The sequence below is a fragment of the Salvia hispanica genome, chromosome 2 (genome assembly GCF_029641045.1).
Source record: "Salvia hispanica isolate PSC_SH4W2 chromosome 2, Shi_PSC_v1, whole genome shotgun sequence".
Classification (NCBI taxonomy): Eukaryota; Viridiplantae; Streptophyta; class Magnoliopsida; order Lamiales; family Lamiaceae; genus Salvia; species Salvia hispanica.
In genome coordinates this window covers 53500048-53526561 of record NC_142693.1, presented here as the reverse complement: position 1 = coordinate 53526561, position 26514 = coordinate 53500048, and the positions used below count along the sequence as shown (strand labels likewise).

At 40.8% G+C, this 26514-nt stretch overlaps 2 protein-coding genes across 2 annotated transcripts; one reads left to right on the top strand and one right to left on the bottom strand.

Moving 5' to 3' along the window:
• The first annotated feature begins 2896 nt into the window (after nucleotides 1-2896).
• Nucleotides 2897-4403, top strand: LOC148932637 (uncharacterized). Its single transcript, XM_089064503.1, has one exon. It carries the CDS (start codon nucleotides 2913-2915, stop codon nucleotides 4242-4244), a length of 1332 nt encoding a protein of 443 aa, XP_088920629.1. The 5' UTR covers nucleotides 2897-2912; the 3' UTR covers nucleotides 4245-4403.
• Nucleotides 4404-4584: 181 nt separating this feature from the next.
• Nucleotides 4585-6581, bottom strand: LOC148932636 (CRIB domain-containing protein RIC6-like). The gene is made up of 4 exons (XM_089064502.1): nucleotides 6221-6581; nucleotides 6037-6137; nucleotides 5860-5959; nucleotides 4585-5054 (listed from the first exon to the last, which is right to left on the bottom strand). The coding sequence occupies exons 1-4, from the start codon at nucleotides 6282-6284 to the stop codon at nucleotides 4705-4707; spliced, it is 615 nt and encodes a 204-aa protein (XP_088920628.1). The 5' UTR covers nucleotides 6285-6581; the 3' UTR covers nucleotides 4585-4704.
• Nucleotides 6582-26514: the final 19933 nt, after the last annotated feature.

The window sequence follows — 26514 nt, the reverse complement described above, 5'->3', positions numbered from 1 at the left end:
CCTATTATTTTATTCTATTTAATTATAAGGCAAAAGATCTTACCAAATATTCTATTCTTATTACCTAAAGATCTCATTGGACTCTATAAATAAGAACCAAGACCCCTAACCCTAGCCATATTATTTTCGCCCCCTCCTAAAATTCGACCCCCTCTCATCTTCTTCATACTCTCTCAATTTTCTTCCACTTTACTCCATAAATCCTTCATCTTTTGAGAAGAAATCGAAGTTTAATCCGTGGATATTGAAGAACCAAGCCTATACTTTGTTTCTACCGATTGATTTTCTCTAAAAAGGTATTTCCGTTTAAGAGTTATGTTGTTCTTCTTATACCTCTCCTTTTCTTTTTCTTCCAACCGATTTAATCGGTGTTCTTGAACCTTCATGCATATTAATTGAGAGAAAAAGGGATAAGAAGGGATATGGGAACATGTGTGTGTGTGTGTGTGCCGAGAGGGTGAGGTGTGTGTATGCCGTGTGTGTGTGTTATGCGTGTGGTGTGTGTGTGTTGAAGTGTGTGTTGCGTAGTATGTGCTCGATGGCTAAATACTTTTGCATAACATATGATGATAGATCTAGGGTTGAGACGCTAAGAAATATATGTATGTTACGCATGACTTGAAATTAGTAATTCATGGTGAGTGTGACTTGAAATCTCTAAATTATGAGGATTTAAGTGAATCGTTGGGAAAGAGAGAAGTAACGAGACATGCATAAGTTAAGAATTATAATTGAACCTAATTTGTGAATACGTGCCTATGTGAATTTAAAGGTGAAACCTCGGTTGCGAAGCCAGATAACGGAAAAAGCGAAACTACTTGAAATCTAAGCAGTCAAGGTGGGCTTTACTCTCAAAAAACTCTCTTTTATTTTGTCAAAGATAATTATCGGAGCTATAAGGGTGGTTTAACTGTTATGCCATGCCTATGTTTGCTTTATTGTGAGATTGTGTGCCTGATGCCTAGTTTGTGAGTTCGCTCCATTGGGCTATATGGCTATGGATATGATATACGAATTCGGGTCTGAGTATGGGCCGCAAACCCTACCAGGCTGTGTACACGAGGGGATCGTGAGCCGTCCTAGCTAGTCGGCCGGTCTCGTGGGCGAAAAGCGTGGCCACGCTTTCGTCGCACCATGGAAAGATTGTGATATGTGACTGTGGAATTTGATGAGAAAATGGGGAGTTATTTTGACTGGCCAGTCTATGGAAAATATTTTGTGATACTCGTGATATTTCTCTTAACTGCTTAAAACTCGAGTTCACTTGGTAAGGGTGGCATAACTTAGTAAATAAAATGTTTTGGCAATGAGCTCACTGAGTATTTCAAAATACTCAGCCCTGCATGTGTTTTTCTATGTGCAGGTTGAATGATGACGAGCGGTGGCGGGTGTTGAGCAGCTTAATTAATAAATATGGATGTGTTGAACTCTAAGTGTAGTTGTGCCACCATACATAGCTATACTTCTCTCTTGGTCGTTTTCCGCTGAATTTTTGATACTCTTTGGAATTTCTTTTGGAATATTTGCATCTTACTTTTGTTTGTGGCCTTAGCCTTTTCTTGTGATTTTGTCTCGGATACCATGTCGTACATTTAAGACCTTTGAACCATATATGACATCTTCTTTCTTTAAAATTTCTAGGTCAAGTCCCTACTATTAAATACTCTGATATTTCTCTCTAAATGTAACCTTGGCCTATATTTACATCTTCGGAGTCGGTTGGGTAGCAGTTCGCCGCATTTATTGTACCTTAGGAGGGCGGGCTGTTACATTTCAGTTATGTATTTTTCGTATTTTCGGATGTTGTAATTTTTGTGGGTTTTAATGTTTTAATGAATTATTAGTATTAATTTAATATTTCAATGAAATATTAATTAAATTTGTTGGAAATAAAAATAAAAAATGAAATTGAATAAATAGTTAAGGGATGAGATGGTTAAGAGATGGAGGAATGCAGGTGCTGTCTCTTAGTTAAGAGATGAGCTGAAAAGTACAGTGAAGCCAATGAATAGTTAAGGGATGAATAAGTGATAACGTCGTGGATAGCCTTACATAGAAGAGAGTGAGTAATTAAATTCTATAGAAGAAACATTATAATTTAGAAGAGAGTGAGTAATTAAATTCTATAGAAGAAACATTATCTTGCATGAAGATATCATTGTTCAAGTAATAGAGCAATACAATACCGGGTTTTTTCTTTTTTTGTTCCAGTGGATACTTGTTATTCCATATGTGTACTGCGTTTTTTCTAAATTTCAGGTTTGTGAGCGACGCATTAGTGGTATGATCGTGTAGTCATATAATATTGCTTGAAATAATGTAATTTTCAGCTATGTAAGTTCAGTTAAAATTCTTAGTTGGATGGGCAGTCAGCAAAAGACTTGCAAATAACATAAATTCAAAAAAACAAAATATATTAGGTGATTAATTAATTCATACATGCTTGATTTTGCAAATTGCATGCAAAGGACGCAAAAAACTCATGCATAGGAAAATATAAATTTTAAGAACATTAATTTTACAGATAAAAAATGATTATCGTTGTGATTCTCCTAGGTGTGGTGGAAATAATTAATTTACTCAAACTAGTATTTATACAACGAATTAAAAGTCTGTAGTTCGCAAGAGTATAATGGTCCTATATTTCAATTTTGATCTATTAATTAAAAAAATTTAATCTGCATCTATTTATAATTAATTTACTATCTAATTTCCCCTAATTTTGCATTTTAGTAACAAGAGATCGAAAAGAGATGAAGGTGGTGAAGAAAGAAAGGACAAAAGCAGAAAAAGTGGTAAGCAAATCTCTGCACGACAAACCTGTTCCTTGATCTTTGCTTCTTCTACGTTCCAGTCCAACTCCAATATATAACTGCACTCTCCACTGCTCCCTCTCTCTCCAATCCATTCCTATGGCTCACTTGCGTCTCCCCCTCCTCCTCCTCGCCTTCTTCTCCGTCCTCGCCCAGCCGCCGCTCAATCCGGCGGAGCAACACGCGCTCTACCGCATCCTCAACTCCGTCAGCCCCGGCACCCCCTGGCGCCGCCTCTTCCCCGACGACCTCTGCTCCTCCGCCCCCCACGGCGTCTCCTGCGACTTCTTCCACTCCACCTCGCACGTCACCGAGCTCAGCTTCGGATACGTCTCCGATTACGCTCCAAATCCCCCCTGCAGCCCTAACTCCACCCTCAGCCCCTCCCTCCTCGCGCCGCTCCCCTACCTCCGCAAGCTCATGTTCTACAAATGCTTCTCCGAAATTAAAACTGAATTCCCCGATTTCTCTGCCCTCCGCCGCAATTCCTCGTTGGAGGAGCTGATCTTCATCGAGAATCCCGCCCTAATCGGCTCCGTCGGCACCAAAATCGGAAACCTAAGACGATTGCGGCGGCTCGTTTTCACCGGAACCGGCGTATCCGGCGGAATCTCCGACTGGATCGGCGAGTTCGCCGATCTCGAGCAGCTCACGCTCTCGAGAAACAGATTCTCCGGCGAGATCGCGATGAATGTTTTCCAGAACATGAAGAAGCTGGAGATTCTAGATCTGAGCGCCAATGCTTTCGAAGGAGCGATGCCGGAATCAATCGGATCCGCGGCTGCGTTGGTGAAGCTCGATTTGAGCCACAACGGATTCTCCGGCAAAATTCCAGAGAATCTCACGTGCTTGAAGAAAGTGGAGTTTCTCGATCTGAGCTACAACAAATTTGGCAACTTTGGGTTTCCTTTGGCTTTAGCAGAGATGCTGAGTTTGAAAGAAGTGTATCTGAGCGGCAATTTTCTGGGAGGGGAGATTCCTGACATTTGGGAAAAGATGAGGGGCATAATGGGAATTGGGCTCTCCAGCATGGGGTTTGTTGGTAAAATCCCCAAATCAATGGGGGTACAACTCAGGAATGCATGCTACATAGGGCTTGACAACAACATGCTTCAAGGGGTAGTACCTAAGGAGCTTGGGGAATTGCAGTTCGTGAGTGAGTTGAATTTGGAAAACAATAATCTGAGTGGGAAGCTGCCATTCTCTGCAGATTTCATGTCAAAATTAGGGGGGAAGTTGAAGCTGGAGGGCAATTTCGACCTTTGCATTGATGAGGCTTTGAAATCACGTCATCATGGCCATCTCAATATCTGCAGGAAACCTTATGTTTCCAAAAATGCCCTTTTCCATGAGAGTGCATGTCCAATTCCCACTTTGCCATTGTTTGCTTTGCTTTTGGGGTTTTTAGCTCAAATTGGGGTTTTCATGTGAAACATAGTACCACTTGCTACATTATTACAAGTACGTCCAATTAGTTTGTTAGAAAACCACTTGACTAAATGAGACAAAAAAGGCTTTGTGTAATTATAGCTTTCTCTGATATCAAGATTACTAGACTAAATCTTGGCATTATATGTTTATATTTTGCATCAAAATAGAAATATAAAAGCAGTTGAGAAATAAGAGTGTTGATCAAGAACCTCTGCCAAAATAAAAATGGCAATTACATTATAATAATGATGTTAGTTGGTGTCTCCAATTCTATGGCACCCCTTGTACACATAGCCGAAACATTCCCAATCATCACAAATAAAGTTTAAAGAAGAAAAAAAGAAGAAATTATACTCTTTATTTCTAAGGATAAATTGAAATGTTATCCAATGGTGTAGTAGAGCTAACTATGAATAAAAAACAAAACAACAAAAAGACAGATTTTTGTTGAGGAATGTGTTCAGTTGTTATCCAATTCGGAATTGTGGACAGATGATTCACCATCGGGGCCGGGATCGGCGTTGGCCCTCGACCGAGGCCGTGCAGATCCGTTGGAGTCCTTTGACTTTTTTCTTCGTGATTTCTTGGCGGGATCCGGGACCCCGGGGTTGGCCGAGTCAGATGGCTCGCGGTTCGACTTAATACTACCTCCTTCCACTGAGTCCCTTGAGTGATTTCTCCTCTGTTTTACCTTATTGGGATCTCTTTGCTTCTTCGGAGACGTCTCGCCATCTCCCGACTGATTGCGCCTTGACGATCTTGGTACGTCAGGAAGATCAGCGTTTCTATTACTTCTCTTGGTGTTTGCATCTGTTAGGAGATGTAACATATTCTTATATTAACATAACAATTAAATGTTTTAGAGAAAAATTCTGAACTCAACTCAAAATATTAGTCTATGAGAGTTCATTTAGTACGTAAACTCCATATATGTTGTCTCATAGTCTCATTTTTCTATTTTAGTCCATCCACGAATAGAAGTCCTGGTTCACTTTTACCATAAATAGTAATAGGGTCCCACCTGCCACTAACTCATTCCACTAATATTTCATTTAAAACTAATATATACAAGTGAAACCCCTATTTCACTAATTTTTTTCACTCGCTTTTCTTAACATTTCTTAAAACTCGTGCCGTCCATAAATGGGAGCGGACGGAGGTAGTACAATCGATGTGAAAAAAAGTTTCATTGCACTGAAATTCATAATAATCATTCTAGCTTAATGATAACCACTCCGAGTTGACTTACATACGACCTCGTTGTTCATGGTTAACTCCTTAATCATACCACCACTCAGTAGACTACCATTACGATTCATCGGACTTTCAATGAAAACATCAATATTACTAATCAAACAGGAGAACTCATTCTAAGATACTATTCTGTCAAGAAATAGTGTTCTTTTAATATGTATACCTCATATATTATTTTATGGAGTAGAAGTAAATGCGCAACATGTTCCCTTGTACATAAGTCTATATCACTACTATGTTTTGACATAGTGTGCAAAATGGCCAAGAATATTTTATTACCAACAACATAAACATAAAATGTATTAGAGGAAAATAGAAATGAAATTAAAATGGTTTGATTTTTAATAATGGAAAGTAATACCTTCAGAGACCCATTTAATTTCAGGCTCCTTTTTGTCTCCACCAGTTGGGGGCCCTAAAGGAGCAGAATGCAAACCTGGAGATCCACTAAACTGACTCATCTGTAATAACATAAATTATAGTATGTCATATTTTTGTAATAATTATAACTAATAAATAAGTAATGATGTAACTATACCCAGCTTGGGGTATCAATAGCAGGTCCATCCCATCCAATATGCGCCACATGCTTTACATCTGTGGGTAAACCAATTTGTATTTCGTCTTCTTTTTCATCCTCTGAATCAACCCAAAATAAACTTAATTAATAAATTGAAAATTATGACATTAATTAACAAAAGATTGATTGAAAAAATACAGACCAAAAATTTGGGAAATGTACTTGAAGCCCTTGAAAATGCCCTTCATCTTAGGTTTTGAAGCCATTGTTACCTATTTATGTATTTACAGCTTTTTATATATAAGTATATATATTTGGTGGTTGATTCAAGAAAAATATTGGAAATACTTTTCAAAGTTAAAACAACATGAGCCAAACCAACCCCTTCTTTGTGAGGAAACTCAGCTTTTATCCCATGTAAATAAAGGAGAAAATTCACTCAGAAATCAATCTTCAAACAAAAATTAATTAATAATTGTAATGAAGATCAAAAAGAAAGAAGCTAGAGGAAGATCAGAGAAAGCACTCGAATTTCCTCTAGGGTGGTTTGACTTTTTTTTTTTTTTTTCCCCTAATTTCCTTTTTGTATGAAGTTGATAAAAATGGATAGTTGTTTGTAGAAAAGAAAAGAAAACAAAAGCAAAAGACAGGGGTTCCACGATTGGAAAGACGAATGTGTTAATGCAAAATAAGCCTTTCATTTTTCAGTGGCGATGAATTGTTGAGACGGAGATAATTTAGGTGGGAATTATATGAAATTAAATATTCTACTAGCAACTAAAAATAGGATTTATTTTGGTTCATTGAGAATATATAGTATGCCACGGCGAATTGACAATGTCAATTCCCTTTGTTTTTGAGGGAGTTACATTTTGTAAAGTGCCAAACAGCCATGTAACGTAAGTAACTATTCCTCCCTCCGTCCCACGAAGATTGTTCCATTTTTTCATTTTCGTCCGTCCTACAAAGTTTGTCCCATTTCACTTTTTTTTATCATTTTTGGTAGTGGACCTCATATTCCACCAAATCATTCCTACTCCCATCTTATTATAAAACTAATATTTTAAAAGTAGGACCCACATCCCACCAACTTTTTCAACTCACTTTTAATTACATTTCTTAAAACCCGTATCAGATCAAAGCGAAACTATCTTTATGGGACGGAGGGAGTATTTATTTGGTCAAAGTTAAAATTCGAATCACGAAAAATTAATGCAAACTGATTATTGTCCACAGAAAGTGTCTGAAAAAATGCAAATGCAACTTAAATGAGCAAAGTGTAAAATATATGATTGCAAATATGCTTTTAAAATATAGGTACAACAAATGTGCATCGCCACCTTAAAATGTAATTTACTCTTTCTAAAACTAATTTTGTCTTGCTTGATCATCGGTAATTTTGAATTTTAGATTTGGTAATGTCAATATTTCAAATTTCTAATTTATTTATCTATTACTTCCTCCGTTCCCTCATAGTTGAGGCGAAATTTTTCGACACGAAATTTAAAAGAAAGGAATGTTTAGTGTGTTAAATAAATAGATAAAAAAGTAAGAAAGAGAAAAATTAGAGAGAATAGAGTAAAAGGTGAATAAAGTAGAGAGAATGAAGTAAGAAAGAGTAAATTAAGAAAGAAAAAAAAGTTACTATATATAGAAATGACTCAACTACTAGGGAACTTCCTGAAATGGAAAAATGACCAAATATGAGGGAACGGACGAGGTATTATATTAAAAAACTTAATTATAGTAATATGGATATTGAATATAAAATTGAGGGTTATTTTTTAGTTACTTATATATTATAAAAATAATAAAAAAAATAATCAATGAAGTAATCAATTAGAAGTCAAATAAACAGAACAATAGAAATTTTATCGGACTTTCGGATCAACCCATCAGATTTTTGGGCTGTGAGTGAATCGGATGCGTGCCAATCAGATTATAATTTTATCAGGATGAAAATTTATCGTGATAAAAATTTATCGGACTCGGGTCGGCCCATAGATCGTGGGTTGCACTCAAATCCATACCAATATTAAAGGGGGCATCAAAATCTTCTTATACTATTGAAGTACACATTTTAAACAAATACAAAAATATTCTCATTCCTAAAAAAATGCAAGCTTTTTGCTGTATTCATAGAAGATAAGATTTTGTTTTTCTTATAAATTACTCTTATCGAATTAGTTAAATTTTAAAGATATAATTTATAATAGGTGATGAAAAATATGAGATCGAAATGCATAAACAAGTTGAACGAAATGCATAAACAAGTTGAAGCTCCAAATATAAGAAATAATAATGATATTAACTTGTTTAGATTTTAGATTCATTTATGAGACACTATATTTCAGTAAGGACAACCTAGAGGTGCCCACGGTTTACGATTTTAGTGGTAATCGCGAAACCATAATCGGCGATTACGGTTTCGAACTGGAACCATGAGAATTTACATGAACCAAAACGGTCAATTTTAGAATCGTGGTTCGGTTCAATTTTGAAAATTTCAAAACTGAAACCGTACCAGAATCGCAAAAAATCGCCGAAAAACCGTGATACGCGCTAGAACCGTAAAAACCGCCAAAAACTAGCGCCTCAGAACCGTAAAAAACCGCCAGAAAACCATCGGTTTTGGAATCAGAACCGTAACCGCAAAACACCCTCAGGGTTCGGTTCAGGTTGGAAATTTCCAGAACCGTAACCGCCAGTTCTGGAACCGTGGGCACTGGCGGATCTAGGGGGCAGTCGCCCTCCGTGCGACTAATTTCCCCTTATCAGGACAGAAAATTATCATGTCCGCTGAAGACACGAGTGTTTGCTATTGTGCACAGAAAAGAATAACAAGTTTCCTAGGTCCAGCAAATCCACTAGATCACAAGGTCTAGGAACTCACTGGTCGTTGGAAAATCTCGGTCGTCGGACACACAGATCACTTCTTCAAAACCCTCAACCACTTATACTAAAACTTAGCACAGGGAAGTAGGGATCGATCCCACAGAGATGGATGTGTAATGAACATGCTCAAGGATTTGGAAATTATTTTTGGGTTTGCTGCTGCCACGCATTTTTGGGTTGAGGAAATTAAAATAGACTTGGTATTGAAATCTGCTACGCTAACAGCTAGATCTAGGCAAAACAGAAAACATGCACGAAAACTAGAACCGAGACAATCGCTAGATCTAAGAAACTATTCTAAATTACCTAGATCTGGGAAATAAACTGACGGTGAAGACCATGACTGAAAAAGCAAGTACGGACGAAAAGCTGAAAAAACAACTAACTAAAGTACTAACTAACAACGACATCATCTTCCTCAAATCAAATTTCACAAAAACTCAGAAGAAACAGGTATGAAATGTAATCGGAAAACAAAGCAGACTGGATTTTAACGATTTAATAAAGAACAATTAAGAACTAAACAGATCTACGGCTGCTAGACGAAGCAAAACAGATAGTAAACAGAAAACTCAAAATCCATGCACAACTCGACTTCCCCTGTTCAAATCCAACCTCGGATGTTAAATCCACTCCGGATCCAAGCATCCGACACAAACTCCAGCCAAAAAAACATTCTATAACTTCAGATTCAACAAACAACCACCGATCAACAACAACACCGCAGATCTACAGCCAAATTCCCCAGATCAAGCACCAAAGTGACAAAAACAGAGATCAACATGCAACTTGCCGAAATAAAAGCTTTTAACAACAGGATCAACGTAGATCAACACGAGATAACACAATATAACAAAAACTAAGAAATGCATAGATAATCAGTAACATCAACAACCAAATCGACTTCCAAAAGTGAAGTTCGAACGAAATAGAGTGCAAAAGAACCGAAAGTAAATAGATTGTAACTTCGCCCTCACGCGGACGGTGTTACTGTTAGAGTTTGTATACTAGAAATCACGTTTCGAGTGATTGAATACTGTAAAACTCTTATTTTATTTTCCAATGAATAAAACAGATTATTTTTGTCATAATGTTGTTATGTTTTACATTTAATGGATGTTAATGCATGTTTAAATGTATAAGTTAACTTAACAAAGTCTAAGTCTTTGTTTTAGTAGACCGGTTGTGGGCGTCGTCCACTTTAAGGTAATACGGTCAGTTCTAAACAAAGAAAAATATGAATTTCACAACCTAGATGGAATTAGACTACCCATCGAGAAAGGTTGCAATGTCAGTCCGTATATTTCTAAGCCTTACTGAAATAAGATGACATTGGTGTGGTATAGCACTGAACGGATCTAACAGCAAGACTTGCCTTGGGCTATCTACTGAAAGGCGAGGTCTTGATAAATATTTATTTCTTAATCAATGTAGGTTAGCATTGAGCATACGGTATTGATTATGCATTGCTTTGACTTATCAAATGGTGCGGGTTTTTCGTAGCCCAATTATCCTGATATATTGGGCAGTGGTGATCGATATCTAGCGGTGCTAGGATTGCTATTATATTGAATCGTGCACGAGGTGAGTCTCGTTTGATAATGTCCTCAAGAGGAGCGCGAAACTAAGTTTTATTATTCGGAACCTAGCTAGTTGGAGTATGATTACTCTATGAATAATAAATGAGTGTTTCATGCTAAGTCCACTCTTGGAATTAATAAGAAGTTAATTAATTAAGTCAATAGCAGACATTAATTAATTAATGGACATATTAATCTTAAGCACGGGAAATGAAAGATAAACGGAAACCCGGATTACTTATAATTTCGGATTTGGATGGGGAGAGTTCAATATTACTTCTGTAGTGGCTGCTCGTAATATTCCAATTATAACTTATATTAAATTGTGGGTTCAATTTAATTAGTAAAAAGTAAATTGGATGAGCCCATATCCAAAGCCTTCCATAGATCCCTGTCTGGGCCCAAAAAGGAACTTAATATAAATAGGAGAATAAAGGAGACAGAAAATACACAATATCTCATATTGCAATTTTCGAAAATTTCGATCTCTCCCAGCTGTAGGAGATTTCGAATTTGAGTCCTATTCCAAAAAGGATTTCTTCTGTCTTCTTTATTTAAGTCCTAGTATTCTAGTAAGATCAGCCCACACTGATATTAGAGTACAGTTCGGGAACCAGAGAGAAGATTTGTGGTCTAGTACTTAAAGCTACACGTGGAGAAGTCGCTAGCCATCTTCAATTCTTTGGAGAATTAATTAGGTATTATTCTACTCCGTAGAAAAGCATGTTTTAGGTTTTCAATATTCTTAAAGCATGATTAATTCAAGTTATGAGCATGATACATGTGATAATTACGCGAATAGATTTTGTCTAAATAATCTGCTAAATAGATCTGATTATTATGTGATTTATTTACATGCTCTTCCGCTGCGTGCACCAACAACTGGTATCAGAGCCAGTCTTTGGCTCTGATTATTTGGATTTAAATTTCGCGAAATTCATGTATGCATGTCTTGATTGATTACGAAGCATGTTCTTGTGTTTTTATTTTTTATGTTTATGCATGTTGAACTCAAGAACATTCGAATCATAGAACTTGAATTATTCGAACGAACTAGATGTGCGATTCGTCGGCGCTTGCGCCGGGACGAATTGCGCTATGATCGATCGAAGAGGGTTGCCAATCGAGTGGGAGCCGAGGGCGACGGGCATGGGGCGACGCGCCGGCGAGCAAGGGCTCGCGCGCGCCACCGGCCAAGCCCGCCAAACCCTAGCCGGCCCCGATCAAACGCGATGCGACGCGACAGGAGCCGAGGACGTGCGATCACGCGGCGACGCGCATGCGAGCAGGGGCTCGCGCGCGCCGCCGATCGAGACCGCGAGCCCAGGCGGCACCAGACGCGTCGGACGGAGGAAGCCTGGCACGGTGGCTCGTCCGAGAACCACCGAGGCGCCGGTCTTCTTCGCAAAACCCTAACCCTAACCCTAATACCGAAACCCTAGCCGACCCAGCCCTAGCGAGGCGCAACCGAGAGCAGCCGCCGGCTGCTGGTGCGCGCGAGCTCGTCGGGCAGTGGGAGATCGCCGGGAGGTCGTGGCTCTGGCTGCGCCTTCTGGCTCGACGACGACGGAGGGTGAAATCTCGGCGGTTGTCCGCCGGGAGGAAGAAGGGAGAAGGAAGAGCGCGCCGTAAGGCGCGGGTTTTCCGGCGGTCGTCGGGGGGCGAACACGCCGTCCCGGCGAGAATCTCCGGGGATATCTTCGTATCTTCGTTGTGTAGATTCGTGCCAACCTCGAATCTCTAGAAATTGACGAAAGATTATTTTAATGATTATTTAATTGTTTAATTAATAGATATCATTAAAAATAATATTATTTAATGAAATAAAACATTATGGGAAGATTTCCCTAGATTTTAGGAATATTTGGATTATTTTCTATATCTATGAATATTTTATATCCTAGATGATATAGATAAGAATAATTTAATAGTTTCCTAATTATAATATATATCTAGAATCTATTATAAGATATGATATATATAAGAATACATTAAATAATATAATTGATATTCTTCCTAATCTTGAACTTGGAAATTATATGAATTTGATTTTTCATGTCTAATTAAGATTATAAATAATGTATTTTATTTTAGATATATCTTATAGTAAGACATGAATGAGAATTAAATTCTAGATTAATAGTTTCTATATTAAGATATTAAAGATTATAAAAGATTTAATTATCCAGTAAATTAAATACCAACAGAATTTAATTAGTCTTAATCTGCCTTAAGGCTAAAGGATAATTAATTAAAACCATAACCCAAATATCTAAGCGATAATTATGAACTAATGTTTTATATATGGTCTCCATCGGTTGGACTGCCAAATTTTGTGAAGCTGATTTTCTAATATTATCGCCACCTACAGAGTAGGGACAATAATCCTACGAAAACAGTAAGTTCATAAGGGCGGACTTCTCAAATAATGAATAGAGTGAACTAGAAAGTGATTCCTAATATTATCGCCACCTACAGAGTAGGGACAATAATCCTAAGGAATTGCGAGTTTCAGGGTTCAATCGGAATTTATGAGATAGCTTGATTTTGTTATCAACACATGAACATTGTTATGGGAGTGTGTTGTAGAAATAAAATACTGTAATGCTAAACCAGGTGGTCGTGCTTAGGAAGCATTTGACATGTCAACCTCCAGAGGAGGAAGCTATTGATATGTCGGTGTTGTGACCAGTAAATTGTCGAAATTTTAATGCGTATTAACCTCCTGAGGAGGATACAATTTATTAATTTTGCTGTTGTAAGATTTTGAAAAGTTTTATGGTTAATCTACTCAATTTCCTTACATAAGTTTATGACAAATAGTAAAATCTTCTGTTTGCAGTGCAATAAAATTCGTCAAGATGTCTTTTAATCCTCTTTCTGCCATTCTCAAAGAAAACAAACTCGAAGGCCAAAATTACATCGAATGGAAACAAAACTTGGATATCGTTCTCACAGCAGAAGAGTACAAGTTCGTACTCACTACTCCACGCCCAGCTGTCCCGGCTGCTAGTGCCAGCCAAGCATTGCGAGATGCGCATAGACGGTGGCATAAGGCGAATGAGATGGCTAAGTGCTACATGTTGGCTTCTATGTCATCAGTACTCAAGCATCAGCATTCTGCCATGGAAACTGCCGCCGAGATCATGACAAATCTCGCAAATCTTTTTGGTACTCAGAATCGAACGGCTAAGTCTCAAGCCTTTCGGAGTATCATGACGAAGTCTATGAAGGAAGGCTCGTCTGTGAGGCAACACGTCCTCGAGATGATGAGTCACCTCAACCAGATTGAGGTATTGGGAGGGACGATCGATCCCGAGTCCCAGGTTACTATAATCCTTCAGAGTCTTCCCCCTAGCTTCCAGCAGTTCAAGCTCAACTTTGAGATGAACAAACGGAATTATACTTTAGCAGAGTTGCTGACTGAACTTCAGTCGGCGGAGGACCTTATGGTTCAAGCTAAAGTAGCTATGATGAGTATCGCGCCTAATTCCTCTGGCTCTAAGGCTAGAAGAGGAAAGAAAAAGGCACCGAACCAAGTAGCAGTCAACAATGCTAAGGGAAAGAAGAAACAGCGGGGTGACAAGAAGCAAACTGGAAAATGCTTCAAGTGTGGAGAGAAAGGTCATTGGAAGCCAGATTGTCCTAAAAAGGGCAAGGCTACAGGTATGCACCATGCTCTAGTAGTTGAGTCATGTTTGGCTTTGACATCTACTCATACTTGGGTTATTGATACTGGAGCAACTGATCATATATGTTTTGATCCTGACTTGATGCAGGTGACAAGACGGCTACATGATCGTGAGATAGAGGTCCAGCTGGGCGACGCTACGAAAGTGGCGGCCGTTGCAGTGGGAGACGTTTATTTACGTTTTTCTAGTGATAGATTTTTGATTTTGAAGAATGTTTTGTTGATACCTTCTTTTAGAAGAAATTTAATTTCAGTTTCTAAATTGTCTTTTGATGGATATTCGATTTCTTTTGATGACAATTGCGTTATTAAGAAAGATGGCTCTTATATCTGTCGTGGTATCATGGAAAACAATCTGTACACGATCACTTCTACACAATTTAATCAACGTAAATCAGAACTCAATGCTACATCGAAAATTTCTAAGAAAAGAAAAGAACCTTCAACTTCAATGAATGAAACGTACTTATGGCACCTTAGACTTGGTCATGCCAACGAAAGAAGGATTCATGCGATGGTTGATCAAGATCTTATTAAAGGTCTTGAGAAGGAACCGTTTTCGAAGTGTGAGTCCTGTCTCGAAGGCAAGATGACTAAGAGATCTTTTAGATCAAAGGGGAATAGGGCCAAAGAAGTACTTGAGCTCATTCATACTGATGTGTGTGGACCAATGTCAACCGAGGCAAGGGGCGGTTTTCGATATTTCGTCACCTTTACAGATGACTACTCGAAAATCGGATACATCTATTTGATGCGCTACAAGTCTGAAACTTTTGACAAGTTCAAGGAGTTTAAGGCTAAAGTAGAGACGCAACATGGTAAGAGTATCAAATGCCTGCGATCTGATCGCGGAGGCGAATACCTAAGTGCCGAGTTTTTGGACTATTTATCGGTAGCTGGGATTGAATCCCAAACGACTGCGCCGGGCACACCCCAGCAGAATGGCGTGGCTGAAAGAAGGAACAGGACCTTATTGAATATGGTCCGATCGATGATGAGTTATGCACGGTTACCTGTTTCGTTTTGGGGTCACGCTTTGCTTTCAGCAAACTATCTTTTAGACAACTTACCTTCTAAATCAGTTCCTACTACCCCATATGAGTTGTGGAATGGGCGTAAGCCCAATCTGGAACATCTCAGAGTATGGGGGTGTCCGGCTCATGTATTGGAAAAGGATCCAACTAAGCTGGAATCTAGGACTGAGGTTTGCGTGTTTATAGGATACCCTAGAGGAACGAAAGCTTATGAATTCTATAGTCTCAGAGATCAGAAAGTGATTGTGAGCACTCATGCCACATTCTTAGAGGAAGACTATGTAATGAATCATAAGTCCAGCAGTGAGATTGCTCTAGAAGAGCTAACTCAAGTTTCAACTTCCATTAACCAAGAACAATTACCAAGTGTAACAACAATTCCAGAAACTTCAACTAATACTCCAGATATTGTAGTGCCGCGCCGCAGTGGGAGGGTCTCTCATGAGCCCGATAGATACATTGGTTTGGGTGAGTGTATGGATCACTCCTCGGACAGCAATGTACTGGATCCCTGGAATTTTGCAGAGGCGCAGGCTGATGTCGATCATTGCGAATGGGTGAAAGCAATGGATTCGGAACTACAATCTATGTTAGACAAAGACGTCTACGATTTGTCTGTCCTACCCGAAGGCTGTACTGCCATTGGGAGCAAGTGGATATACAAACGTAAACGTGGACCCGATGGACGAGTTAAAGTCTTCAAGGCAAGACTAGTGGCTAAGGGGTATACCCAAAAGGAAGGTATCGATTACGATGAGACCTTCTCCCCAGTGGCCATGCTCAAATCGATCCGTATACTTTTGTCTATAGCAGCTTACATGGATTGGGAAGTATGGCAGATGGACGTTAAGACTGCGTTTCTAAACGGGAGTCTTGAGGAGACCATCTACATGGAACAACCCGAAGGCTATGTAGTGAAGGGCAAGGAACACATGGTTTGGAAGCTTAAGAAGGCCATTTATGGTCTCAAGCAAGCATCTAGATCATGGAACCAGTGTTTCGATCAAACTGTTCAAAAGTTTGGATTCGAAAAATGCCCTAATGAAAGCTGCGTGTATAAGAAGGTTGAAAAAGGAAATGTTGTGTTCTTAGTTTTGTATGTAGATGACATTCTTCTAATTGGAAACAATAAAAAGATGTTGTCATCAGTGCGAACTTGGTTGTCCAGCCAGTTCGAGATGAAAGATATGGGTGATGCGGGACACATTCTCGGTATCAAGGTTCTTAGGAACCGAGGTAAGAAAATGTTGTGCTTATCCCAAGAATCTTACATCGAAACGGTACTTAGACGCTTTAGCATGCAAGATGCCAAGAAAGGTTTCCTACCTTTTAGACATGGCATCCAGTTGTCTCAAGAGATGTGTCCTAAGACAGCATCTGAGATAGCAGAGATGAGAAGAATACCATATGCCTCGGCAGTTGGTAGTCTCATGTATGCTATGCTTTGTACTAGACCCGATATCTGCTTTGCTGTTGGCATGGTAGCAAGATATCAATCAAATCCCGGCCAAGGACATTGGACTGCCGTAAAGAACATACTCAAGTACCTTAATCGGACTAAGGACTATGTTCTAGTTTACAATGCAGCCGAGCTCTGTCCTTTAGGATATACAGATTCAGACTTTCAGGCTGATCTGGATTCGAGAAAATCAACTTCCGGATATGTGTTTACCTTAGGAGGTGGAGCTATAGTTTGGAAGAGTGTAAAGCAGAAATGCATTGCAGACTCTACCATGGAAGCCGAGTATGTAGCCGCTTCGGAGGCTGCAAAGGAGGCTGTATGGCTTAAGAACTTCCTTCTGGACTTAGGTGTGGTTACGAATATGCCCAAGCGCATCACCGTTTATTGTGATAACTCTGGTGCTGTGGCAAATTCGAGGGAACCACGGGCTCATAAGGCGAGCAAGCACATAGAGAGGAAGTATCATATCATTCGAGATATAGTGCAGAGAGGAGACATACAAGTGGTCAAGATTGAGTCAGAAAACAACCTGGCAGATCCTTTCACGAAGGCGTTAGCGGTAAAGCCGTATGAAAGCCATGTTGAAGGAATGGGAGTTCGACTAATTCAAGACCTCAATCCGCTTTCAGTATAAGTGGGAGATTTAGACGTTAGCACATTTTGTATACTCGAAAGTGTTTTGAGTATAAGTGGGAGATTGTTAGAGTTTGTATACTAGAAATCACGTTTCGAGTGATTGAATACTGTAAAACTCTTATTTTATTTTCCAATGAATAAAACAGATTATTTTTGTCATAATGTTGTTATGTTTTACATTTAATGGATGTTAATGCATGTTTAAATGTATAAGTTAACTTAACAAAGTCTAAGTCTTTGTTTTAGTAGACCGGTTGTGGGCGTCGTCCACTTTAAGGTAATACGGTCAGTTCTAAACAAAGAAAAATATGAATTTCACAACCTAGATGGAATTAGACTACCCATCGAGAAAGGTTGCAATGTCAGTCCGTATATTTCTAAGCCTTACTGAAATAAGATGACATTGGTGTGGTATAGCACTGAACGGATCTAACAGCAAGACTTGCCTTGGGCTATCTACTGAAAGGCGAGGTCTTGATAAATATTTATTTCTTAATCAATGTAGGTTAGCATTGAGCATACGGTATTGATTATGCATTGCTTTGACTTATCAAATGGTGCGGGTTTTTCGTAGCCCAATTATCCTGATATATTGGGCAGTGGTGATCGATATCTAGCGGTGCTAGGATTGCTATTATATTGAATCGTGCACGAGGTGAGTCTCGTTTGATAATGTCCTCAAGAGGAGCGCGAAACTAAGTTTTATTATTCGGAACCTAGCTAGTTGGAGTATGATTACTCTATGAATAATAAATGAGTGTTTCATGCTAAGTCCACTCTTGGAATTAATAAGAAGTTAATTAATTAAGTCAATAGCAGACATTAATTAATTAATGGACATATTAATCTTAAGCACGGGAAATGAAAGATAAACGGAAACCCGGATTACTTATAATTTCGGATTTGGATGGGGAGAGTTCAATATTACTTCTGTAGTGGCTGCTCGTAATATTCCAATTATAACTTATATTAAATTGTGGGTTCAATTTAATTAGTAAAAAGTAAATTGGATGAGCCCATATCCAAAGCCTTCCATAGATCCCTGTCTGGGCCCAAAAAGGAACTTAATATAAATAGGAGAATAAAGGAGACAGAAAATACACAATATCTCATATTGCAATTTTCGAAAATTTCGATCTCTCCCAGCTGTAGGAGATTTCGAATTTGAGTCCTATTCCAAAAAGGATTTCTTCTGTCTTCTTTATTTAAGTCCTAGTATTCTAGTAAGATCAGCCCACACTGATATTAGAGTACAGTTCGGGAACCAGAGAGAAGATTTGTGGTCTAGTACTTAAAGCTACACGTGGAGAAGTCGCTAGCCATCTTCAATTCTTTGGAGAATTAATTAGGTATTATTCTACTCCGTAGAAAAGCATGTTTTAGGTTTTCAATATTCTTAAAGCATGATTAATTCAAGTTATGAGCATGATACATGTGATAATTACGCGAATAGATTTTGTCTAAATAATCTGCTAAATAGATCTGATTATTATGTGATTTATTTACATGCTCTTCCGCTGCGTGCACCAACAGTTACGACGGACTTCCTCTGAAGATTGGACCCCTTAAAACCTAAACTACCCCAGAACTCCCATTTCCCAAGTGTGTGTGTGTGTTGTGTGTGAGCTAAGAACGAAAAGTTGTATCTGTTGTGTGTTGCACGCTCCTCTATTTATAGGCGTTGAAGTGGGGCCCAGCGAGGTATAGATAGACTTTGTTGCCCTCAGCTATTGACTCCCTTCTTCTAGCCTTCTTTTCCTTAAATTCTGCCCACCTCTCCTTCATTCCTTCGCTAGTCCGTTTCCTCCAGCATCTCCTGGATCTAGCGATTCTGTCACACACCTGGCTTAAAAACCCAGCAAAATATAGTGCTTTTCACCATATAACCGATGCATGAAATTAGCCTTATCAAACTGCTCACACTTAAACCATACTTGTCATCAAGTAATAAGACAAGAAAAAGAATAAGGCGAATTTCAAGCAAGGTTATCCCCTGACCGACTCTTTAGACTCTAGACAGACTCCTAGACCTAGACACAACTTGAAACTAAAACACTTAAATAAAAACACATAAACACATATGCATGAGCTAGCTTCAACCTTTAGGCAACCGTCCCCACAAGATTAAGGTCAATCCCACAGGTTGCACTCCTCCAAATAGGCCCTTTCCCTTCCTCTACCTAGCCAATCTGTCAGTTCGTCAAGATAGTCTCTACTTACCCAATTATTGGATTCACTCGATCACTCATTCCTCACCAGGGATGTTAGGATCGATTCTCTCTTAAGTTATTGCCACACCACTGAAGCATCGGGTTATGAGAGTTTCCTTCTCTTTTCCTAGGTCAGGTTATTATTGTTCCTGCCCTTTAAACAACTTCCCCCTGGACTTCGTCCAGCTTATACCTCCTTCTTTTTTCATTATTATTATTATTATTATTATTATTATTATTATTATTATTATTATTATTAATTTTTTTTTTTTTTTTTTTTTTTTTTTTTTTGTTTTTTTATTTTCTCCCTTTTTTTTTTCTCTGGACTTCGTCCAGCTTATAACACCTTACCCTGGACTTCGTTCAGCTTATACCTTCATAACCCAATTCCCCTATTTTTCTCCTTCATGACTCTTCTCCCTAAGCATTCAGTGGAGGCCCCTTTACATGTGTTAGCTCGAAGTTATTTAAGGCTTATAACTCTCTTTTATAGTAGGGCTTCACAACTAAGTAAGTAAAGGCGTCCTCTATCGTTCTTGCTTCATTTAGATTGACTTGGCTTATTAAAAGAAAAGGCTTCTAAGTTGAAATACCTCCTATTTTCAATTACTTTCACTAAGGAGATCATGCCGTATTATATTCACTGGCTCATGCGACACAAACAAAAAAACTAGACCAAAAGACTCTTATCATGCTGACAAATACTTGCATTGACTCCTCTCCCCCTCCCACTTCACTCAAGCTTGTCCCCAAGCCATCGTCGTGAAGGGGGGAAACAGGGAGATCAATGCAACACACAACAACCGTTTATAAAAATAAAAACTTCTCACACTTAGACCGAACAACGGGCTAAGTGGGAGAAGACACAACAAAACAGAAAATATACACTTCTCACACTTAGACCAAGCAATGGGCTAAGTTGGAGGAAATAGAAACAAAACAGAAAATATAAACTTCTCACACTTAGACCAATAACAACACTTAACAAATAGACAACAAAAACAAAGACAGATAACTGAAAGCAAAAATTAAAAGTTACTTGGTCATGGGGGGTGATTCACTTCTGGGGCTGGCTCCCTCGAGAGCCAGACTGGGGTGGGATTCCGGGTCGGGTCATCTTCACCTTCTTCTTCGCCGGCTGCTCCGGCTCTTCTTCTTCCTGTTCTGGCTGGTCGGGAACTGGCTTCTTCATCATAGACTTTGATTTTGTTGGGATTGACACTTGCTTGGGAACGGGTGGGGAGACCATCTGCTGGAGCGATTGAGGTGGTCGCTGGACGGAGGGGCTGCTCTGGACAGGTTGCTTGACTTCACTGCTGGACCCAGGAGTTACCTTCGACTGGGTCAAGGGGAGCGTCTTCTGCAACCATTTCATCATCTTCATTACAAGGTCCACCGCCTCCGTCATGCGTTCATTCTGTTTGGCGGACTTAACTGCCAAATCTGCAATATTGCCCCTCAGGGTCTTCTCTTCCTCCCGGCTCCCGTTTAATTCCTTTCTTATCCCCCCAAGTTCCTTCACCATTTCCTTCCGCATCACCTGCATCTCTTTTCTCACATCCTGAATGTCCTTCCGCAGCTCTTCAACATCTTCACTCGGCATGGCCTCCGCTACCTCCTCTGTCTCCGCCTTCACCTTTTCTCCTACCGTGTAGAAGAAGGTCTGTTTCCCGTGCGCTTGAAGCAACCCCTTATTGAAAAAGTATTCCACACTGAAAACCTCAGGGGGTTCGCACATTACGACTAAAGGTGCGGCCTTGGCTATCTTCATTTCAATGTTCCGCTGGAGGTAGGCGCCTATGAGGTGGCAGGTATACATATGTCGAGCAGGGTTGCTGGTCATTTGATGACATGCTTGAGCCAGCCAATAACCCAGATGTACCTTGATGCCCTTTGCCATGCACCAAGTGAAGTAAAGGTCGGTAGTTGTAAGAGCTGAATTAGCGGTTCCCATTAAGTTGTAGCTGATAAACGTCTGAGCAAAACGGAGGATTCTGTTCTCGATGTGAGAAGCCTTGGAGTAGCTTGACTTGAATGTCCCTGCCTTGGAGTGGGTGATCAGTTCCCATGCTTCTTGCACTTTAAAACCCGGCGTGCTCTTCGGCACACCGACCATCATCTCATTCCAGATTCCTTCATCATCCTCAGCCTGGGTGAACAACCCCATCCTCAAGGACCATTCCCGGATGCTCATCTCGTATTCTTCATTAAAAAGCCTGAAAGTTATGGAGTCCGCGTGAAGATCAGTGGTGTTCTTTAATCAGAAGGTGGAGAAAAACTCCCTTGCTAGGTCCACCGACACCTTTTCCTGGCTGTGCTTCAGTAACCACTCGAATCCGATTGAATAAATACATGCGCGGAAGTCCTAATTGCATGCAATCATTTTAAGCTCTCTGGAGCTGTACTGCTTCCCAGACTTAGCCATCTTCCCGGCGCTGCATCTTTCCTTATACACCGTGGCCCTTTTCTGATCGTCGAACTGCCTCATCGACTCTAGCAGCTCCTTAGTCAGCCACACTTCCGGGCGTCCTAGAATAAACTCTTCTTCAGCTTCCTCAGATCCAGAGTCGGGTTCATGGGTAGGCTTGTCTTGTTCCTCGGCAGAGGGATCTTCGGTCACTGGGGAAAGGGTCTCCTCAACCTCCTGGACGGAGGGAGCTTTCCTTGACCGTGTAGACGTGGTCGCCGTCGCCTTTTCTTTTCTCGCTCTCTCCTTGACCAGGCGACGTTCCTCTACCTCCTCAGCATCTGGAACTAAGTCATCAACTTCGTCGAGCAGGCTCGTCCTTGCTCGTCTCCTCTCTGTTCTTTGGTCCACTTGGGGTTCATCCTCTTCCTGGTCATCCATCAGGTCCACGATCAAATTCAGCCCTTCCTCAACGGGCTCCGGTACTCCAGTCACATGTAGATCTGTTTCTTCCACCAATTTTTCCGGGGTTTCCGCCACATTATCCACCATCGGGGTTGCCCCCTCAATATAAACGGGGGTTTCCCCCCTGACATCAGTTGGGGTTGCCCCCTCTTCCATGGGTTCAGGGTTCGCACCCCTAAAATCCGTAGGGGTTTCATCCCCCGGTCTCCATAGGGGTTTCCCCCTCAGCCACCGATTTTTGAACAGGGGTTTCCTCCTCAGCCACTTCTACCACAACAGGGGTTTCCCCCTCAAGAGTACTTTCCACAACAGGGGTTTCCCCCTTCGCAACGTCTTCTATAACAGGGGTTTCCCCCTCACCATCTTCCGTACCCTCAGAATTAGGGTTTTCGTCACCTTGCTGTTCGGTCTCCACCTCTGCTCCGCTGTTCGTCTGTCCACCATCCTCCGGCCGTTCGTGCACCACCTCTTCTTTTTCCGCCTCCCGTGAAGTGGTTTCTGCATGTTGAGATCGAGAGTCTCGAGGCCCTTCATCATGGAGAACTGCCGGTTGCGCCGCCGAATCCGCCGGAATTGCCAGTGATGGTATTGCCGCCGCGGATGTCATTAGGCTAGCGGAGAACATGGCGTATACTTCCTTTGCTTTCTCGACGCTCCCCAACTTCTGCGTCAACTCCGCTAACAGGGCTGCGTCATACACCGTTTGCTGCGATCTTCCGGTAGGTTGGGTTGAATCCATTACTGCAGATCTGAAATTAGACAAAAACTTGGTCGAATTTGGTTAGGGTTTGTGTTCTAGAGAGAGAACGAAAGTAGAGAGAAGGAAGAGTAAATTCGGTTTTTCGTCGAGTTGGATCATTGGAGAGAGAAGCGACGGTTGCCTTTTCTGATGAAAAGATGGTGCGGTTGCAGGCGTGATGTAAGCAACCGTACAACTCCCATAAATATCGGCCAGATTTTGAAATTCAAATTATCTCCATCCCTCCTTGACCTCTTTCTCCAGGCTCTCCTTGACTTCTTCCTCCAAGCTTCTCTCCTCTAGCTGATTCCCTGACATGACCCTATACTTTTAAAAAAAATGAAGGTGCCAGACTTCTAGGTCAAGGTTAGAATATAAGGCATCGGTTACCTTCGGAGTCTGGTGCTTCGAAAATATTTTTGGTAGATTTAAATTGTATGTACTTTTTATTTTGAATTTTTTTTTAGTTTGAAAAACAATTAAACTATTTACACATTTCTTTTGAGTATCCCCGAGATTCCCTAGTTCAGTACATAATTTCAAAAATGTCAACCTATTTACCTGACCTAGGAATTCATTGAGAATACCTCCTAGTCTGTCTAGGCGATAGTGGAGAGTGCGCGTAGTGGAACTTCCTCCACTACACACAGCTCAAAATTATCCCTATAGACTTTCACTCTATGACCATTAACAAGAAAAAGGACCGAGTTGGAGGCACTTCCCTGGATTTCCACTGCTCCGTTTGCGCGGAGGCCGACGATGGTATATGGACCGATCCACTTTGCCTTCAACTTCCCTGTCATCAGCTTGAGCCGGGATTGGAAAAGGAGCACCTTCTGTCCCACATGGAGTTCCTTGACCCGGAGATTTTTGTTATGCCACAACTTCGTCCTTTCCTTGTACCACATGGCAGACTCATACGACTCCAGCCTCAGTTCGTCCAGTTCTTGCAACTGTAATTTCCTTTCTTCTTCACAAGCCGAAGGCTTCATGTTCAACTCTTTCACTGCCCAGTACGCCTTGTGCTCAATACCCACAGGTAAGTGGCACATCTTGCCAAACACAAGCCTGTAAGGCGACATTCCAATAGGCGTTTTAAAAGCAGTTCTGTAGGCCACAATGCGTCACCGAGCCTCTTGCTCCAGTCCTTCCTTGACGGATTAACTGACTTCTCCAATATCGCCTTGATCTCGCGATTAGAAATCTCTGCTTGGCCATTAGACTGAGGGTGGTACGGGGTCGACACTCTATGGTGAACACCATATTTTTTCATCAGGGCCTCAATGGTGCGATTACAGTAATGTGTTCCTTGATCTGAGACAATGGCTCTAGGAACTCCATATCTGTTGAAAATATTGGTCTTCAGAAATTTTGCCACCTCCTTGGATTCACATGTTGTGGTGGCCCTAGCTTCTATCCACTTAGACACATAATCTACTGCAACCAATATGTAAGTGTTCCCACAGGATGATGGAAATGGTCTCATGAAGTCCATCCCCCATACGTCGAAAATTTCGCACACAATCACCGGGACCTGAGGCATCTCGTCCCTCCTTGAAATTCCCCCTGTCTGTTGGCATCTCTCGCAACACTGACAAAATTCAAATTCATCTTTATTGAGTGTCGGCCAGTAAAAACCGCTGTCTAGAACCTTCCTTGTTGTCTTCCTTGGTCCAAAGTGACCTCCACATGCCAGAGTGTGGCAATGAATTAGCACATCTTTTTGTTCCCACTCGGGAATGCAGCGCCTAATCACTTGATCTGAACACATCTTCCACAGGTAAGGGTCGTCCCAAAAGTAATATTTGGCTTCGCTTTTAATTTTCATCTTCTGGGCCCGGGAAACTTCGTCTGAGCTTGGCACCTCTCCCGTGACCAAGTAGTTGGCTAAGTCATCAAACCACGGTTCTGCGTTAAGTGTGCGCTTCCCTTTATCAGATTCCCCTAGACCGATTAAAGCCAAAACTGCTTCCCAGCTAATTGGTCTAGGAAATTTCTCCAGAAAATACAAATGCTCTTCAGGGAAAGCATCGGGTATGGCCTCTTATGTTTCCCCTTGATATATTCTGCTCAAGTGATCAGCTAATCTATTCTCCGTTCCTCTCTTGTCTCTCACTTCCTAATCAAACTCCTGCAAGAGCAACACCCAACGGATTAACCTCGGCTTAGACTCCTTCTTGGCCAGTAAGTACTTTATTGCTGCGTGATCTGTGAAGACTATAACCCTCGACCCAAGAAGGTAGGGTCGGAATTTTTCAAACGAGTGTACGACAGCCAACATTTCCTTCTCCGTGGTGTCATAATTCTTCTGAGCCTGATTCAGAGTCTTAGAAGCATAGAAGATCACATAACTTTTTCCGTCGATCTTCTGTCCTAGGACAGCTCCCACAGCAAAATCACTTGCGTCGCACATTATCTCAAAAGGGTGATTCCAGTCTGGCGCCCTGATAATTGGTGCTGACACGAGTCTTTCCTTGAGCAACTGAAATGCCTTCTTGCATCCTTCGTCAAAGACGAATTCCACATCGTTGTGCAACAAATGAGTGAGTGGTTGCGCGATTTTCGCGAAATCCTTGATAAACCTCCTATAAAAACCTGCGTGACCTAGGAAGCCTCTAACCTCTTTTTGGTTCGTGGGGTATGGTAACTTTGATATCACATCTACCTTTGCTTTGTCTACTTGTATTCCTCTCTCAGAAACCACGTGACCCAGGACAATGCCTTGTGTCACCATGAAGTGGCATTTTTCGAAATTCAACACTAAATGCTTTTCTTGGCATCTTTTTAGCACTAGATCAAGGCTGGCCAAACAAGTATCGAATGAGTTCCCGTATACGGTAAAATCGTCCATGAATATCTCAATGCATACTTCCAGCAGATCTGAAAAAATGCTCATCATACACCGTTGGAACGTCCCTGGTGCATTACACAACCCAAACGGCATTCTTCGGTATGCATACGTACCAAAGGGGCACGCGAACGTGGATTTCCCTTGGTCCTCTGGGTTAACGTAGATCTGGAAATAGCCACTGTATCCATCAAGGAAACAAAAATACTATTTGCCAACCAATCTTTCTAACATCTGATCAGTGAAAGGTAGAGGAAAATGATCCTTTTTTGTGGCCTCGTTCAACTTCCTGTAGTCGATACACATCCTCCACCCCGTCACTAGCCTAGTGGGCACCAACTCATTCTTTTCATTCGTGACCATCTGTATTCCAGACTTTTTAGGTACCATATGAACAGGACTGACCCACTCGCTATCCGGAATGGAGTAGATGATCCCTAGAGCAAACAATTTTAATACCTCCTTCAGAACTTCCTCTCGCATGTTTGGATTCAGTTTCCGTTGTGCATCTCGATGAGCCTTTGCACCT

Coding starts and splice junctions, on each gene's coding strand:
- LOC148932637 (XM_089064503.1), top strand. CDS start 2,913: ATGGCTCACTTGCGTCTCCCCCTCCTCCTCCTCGCCTTCTTCTCCGTC.
- LOC148932636 (XM_089064502.1), bottom strand. CDS start 6,284: ATGGCTTCAAAACCTAAGATGAAGGGCATTTTCAAGGGCTTCAAGTAC. Junction 6,138..6,220: donor GTACATTTCCCAAATTTTTG/GTCTGTATTTTT, acceptor GGGTTGATTCAG/AGGATGAAAAAGAAGACGAA. Junction 5,055..5,859: donor AATTAAATGGGTCTCTGAAG/GTATTACTTTCC, acceptor ATCTCCTAACAG/ATGCAAACACCAAGAGAAGT.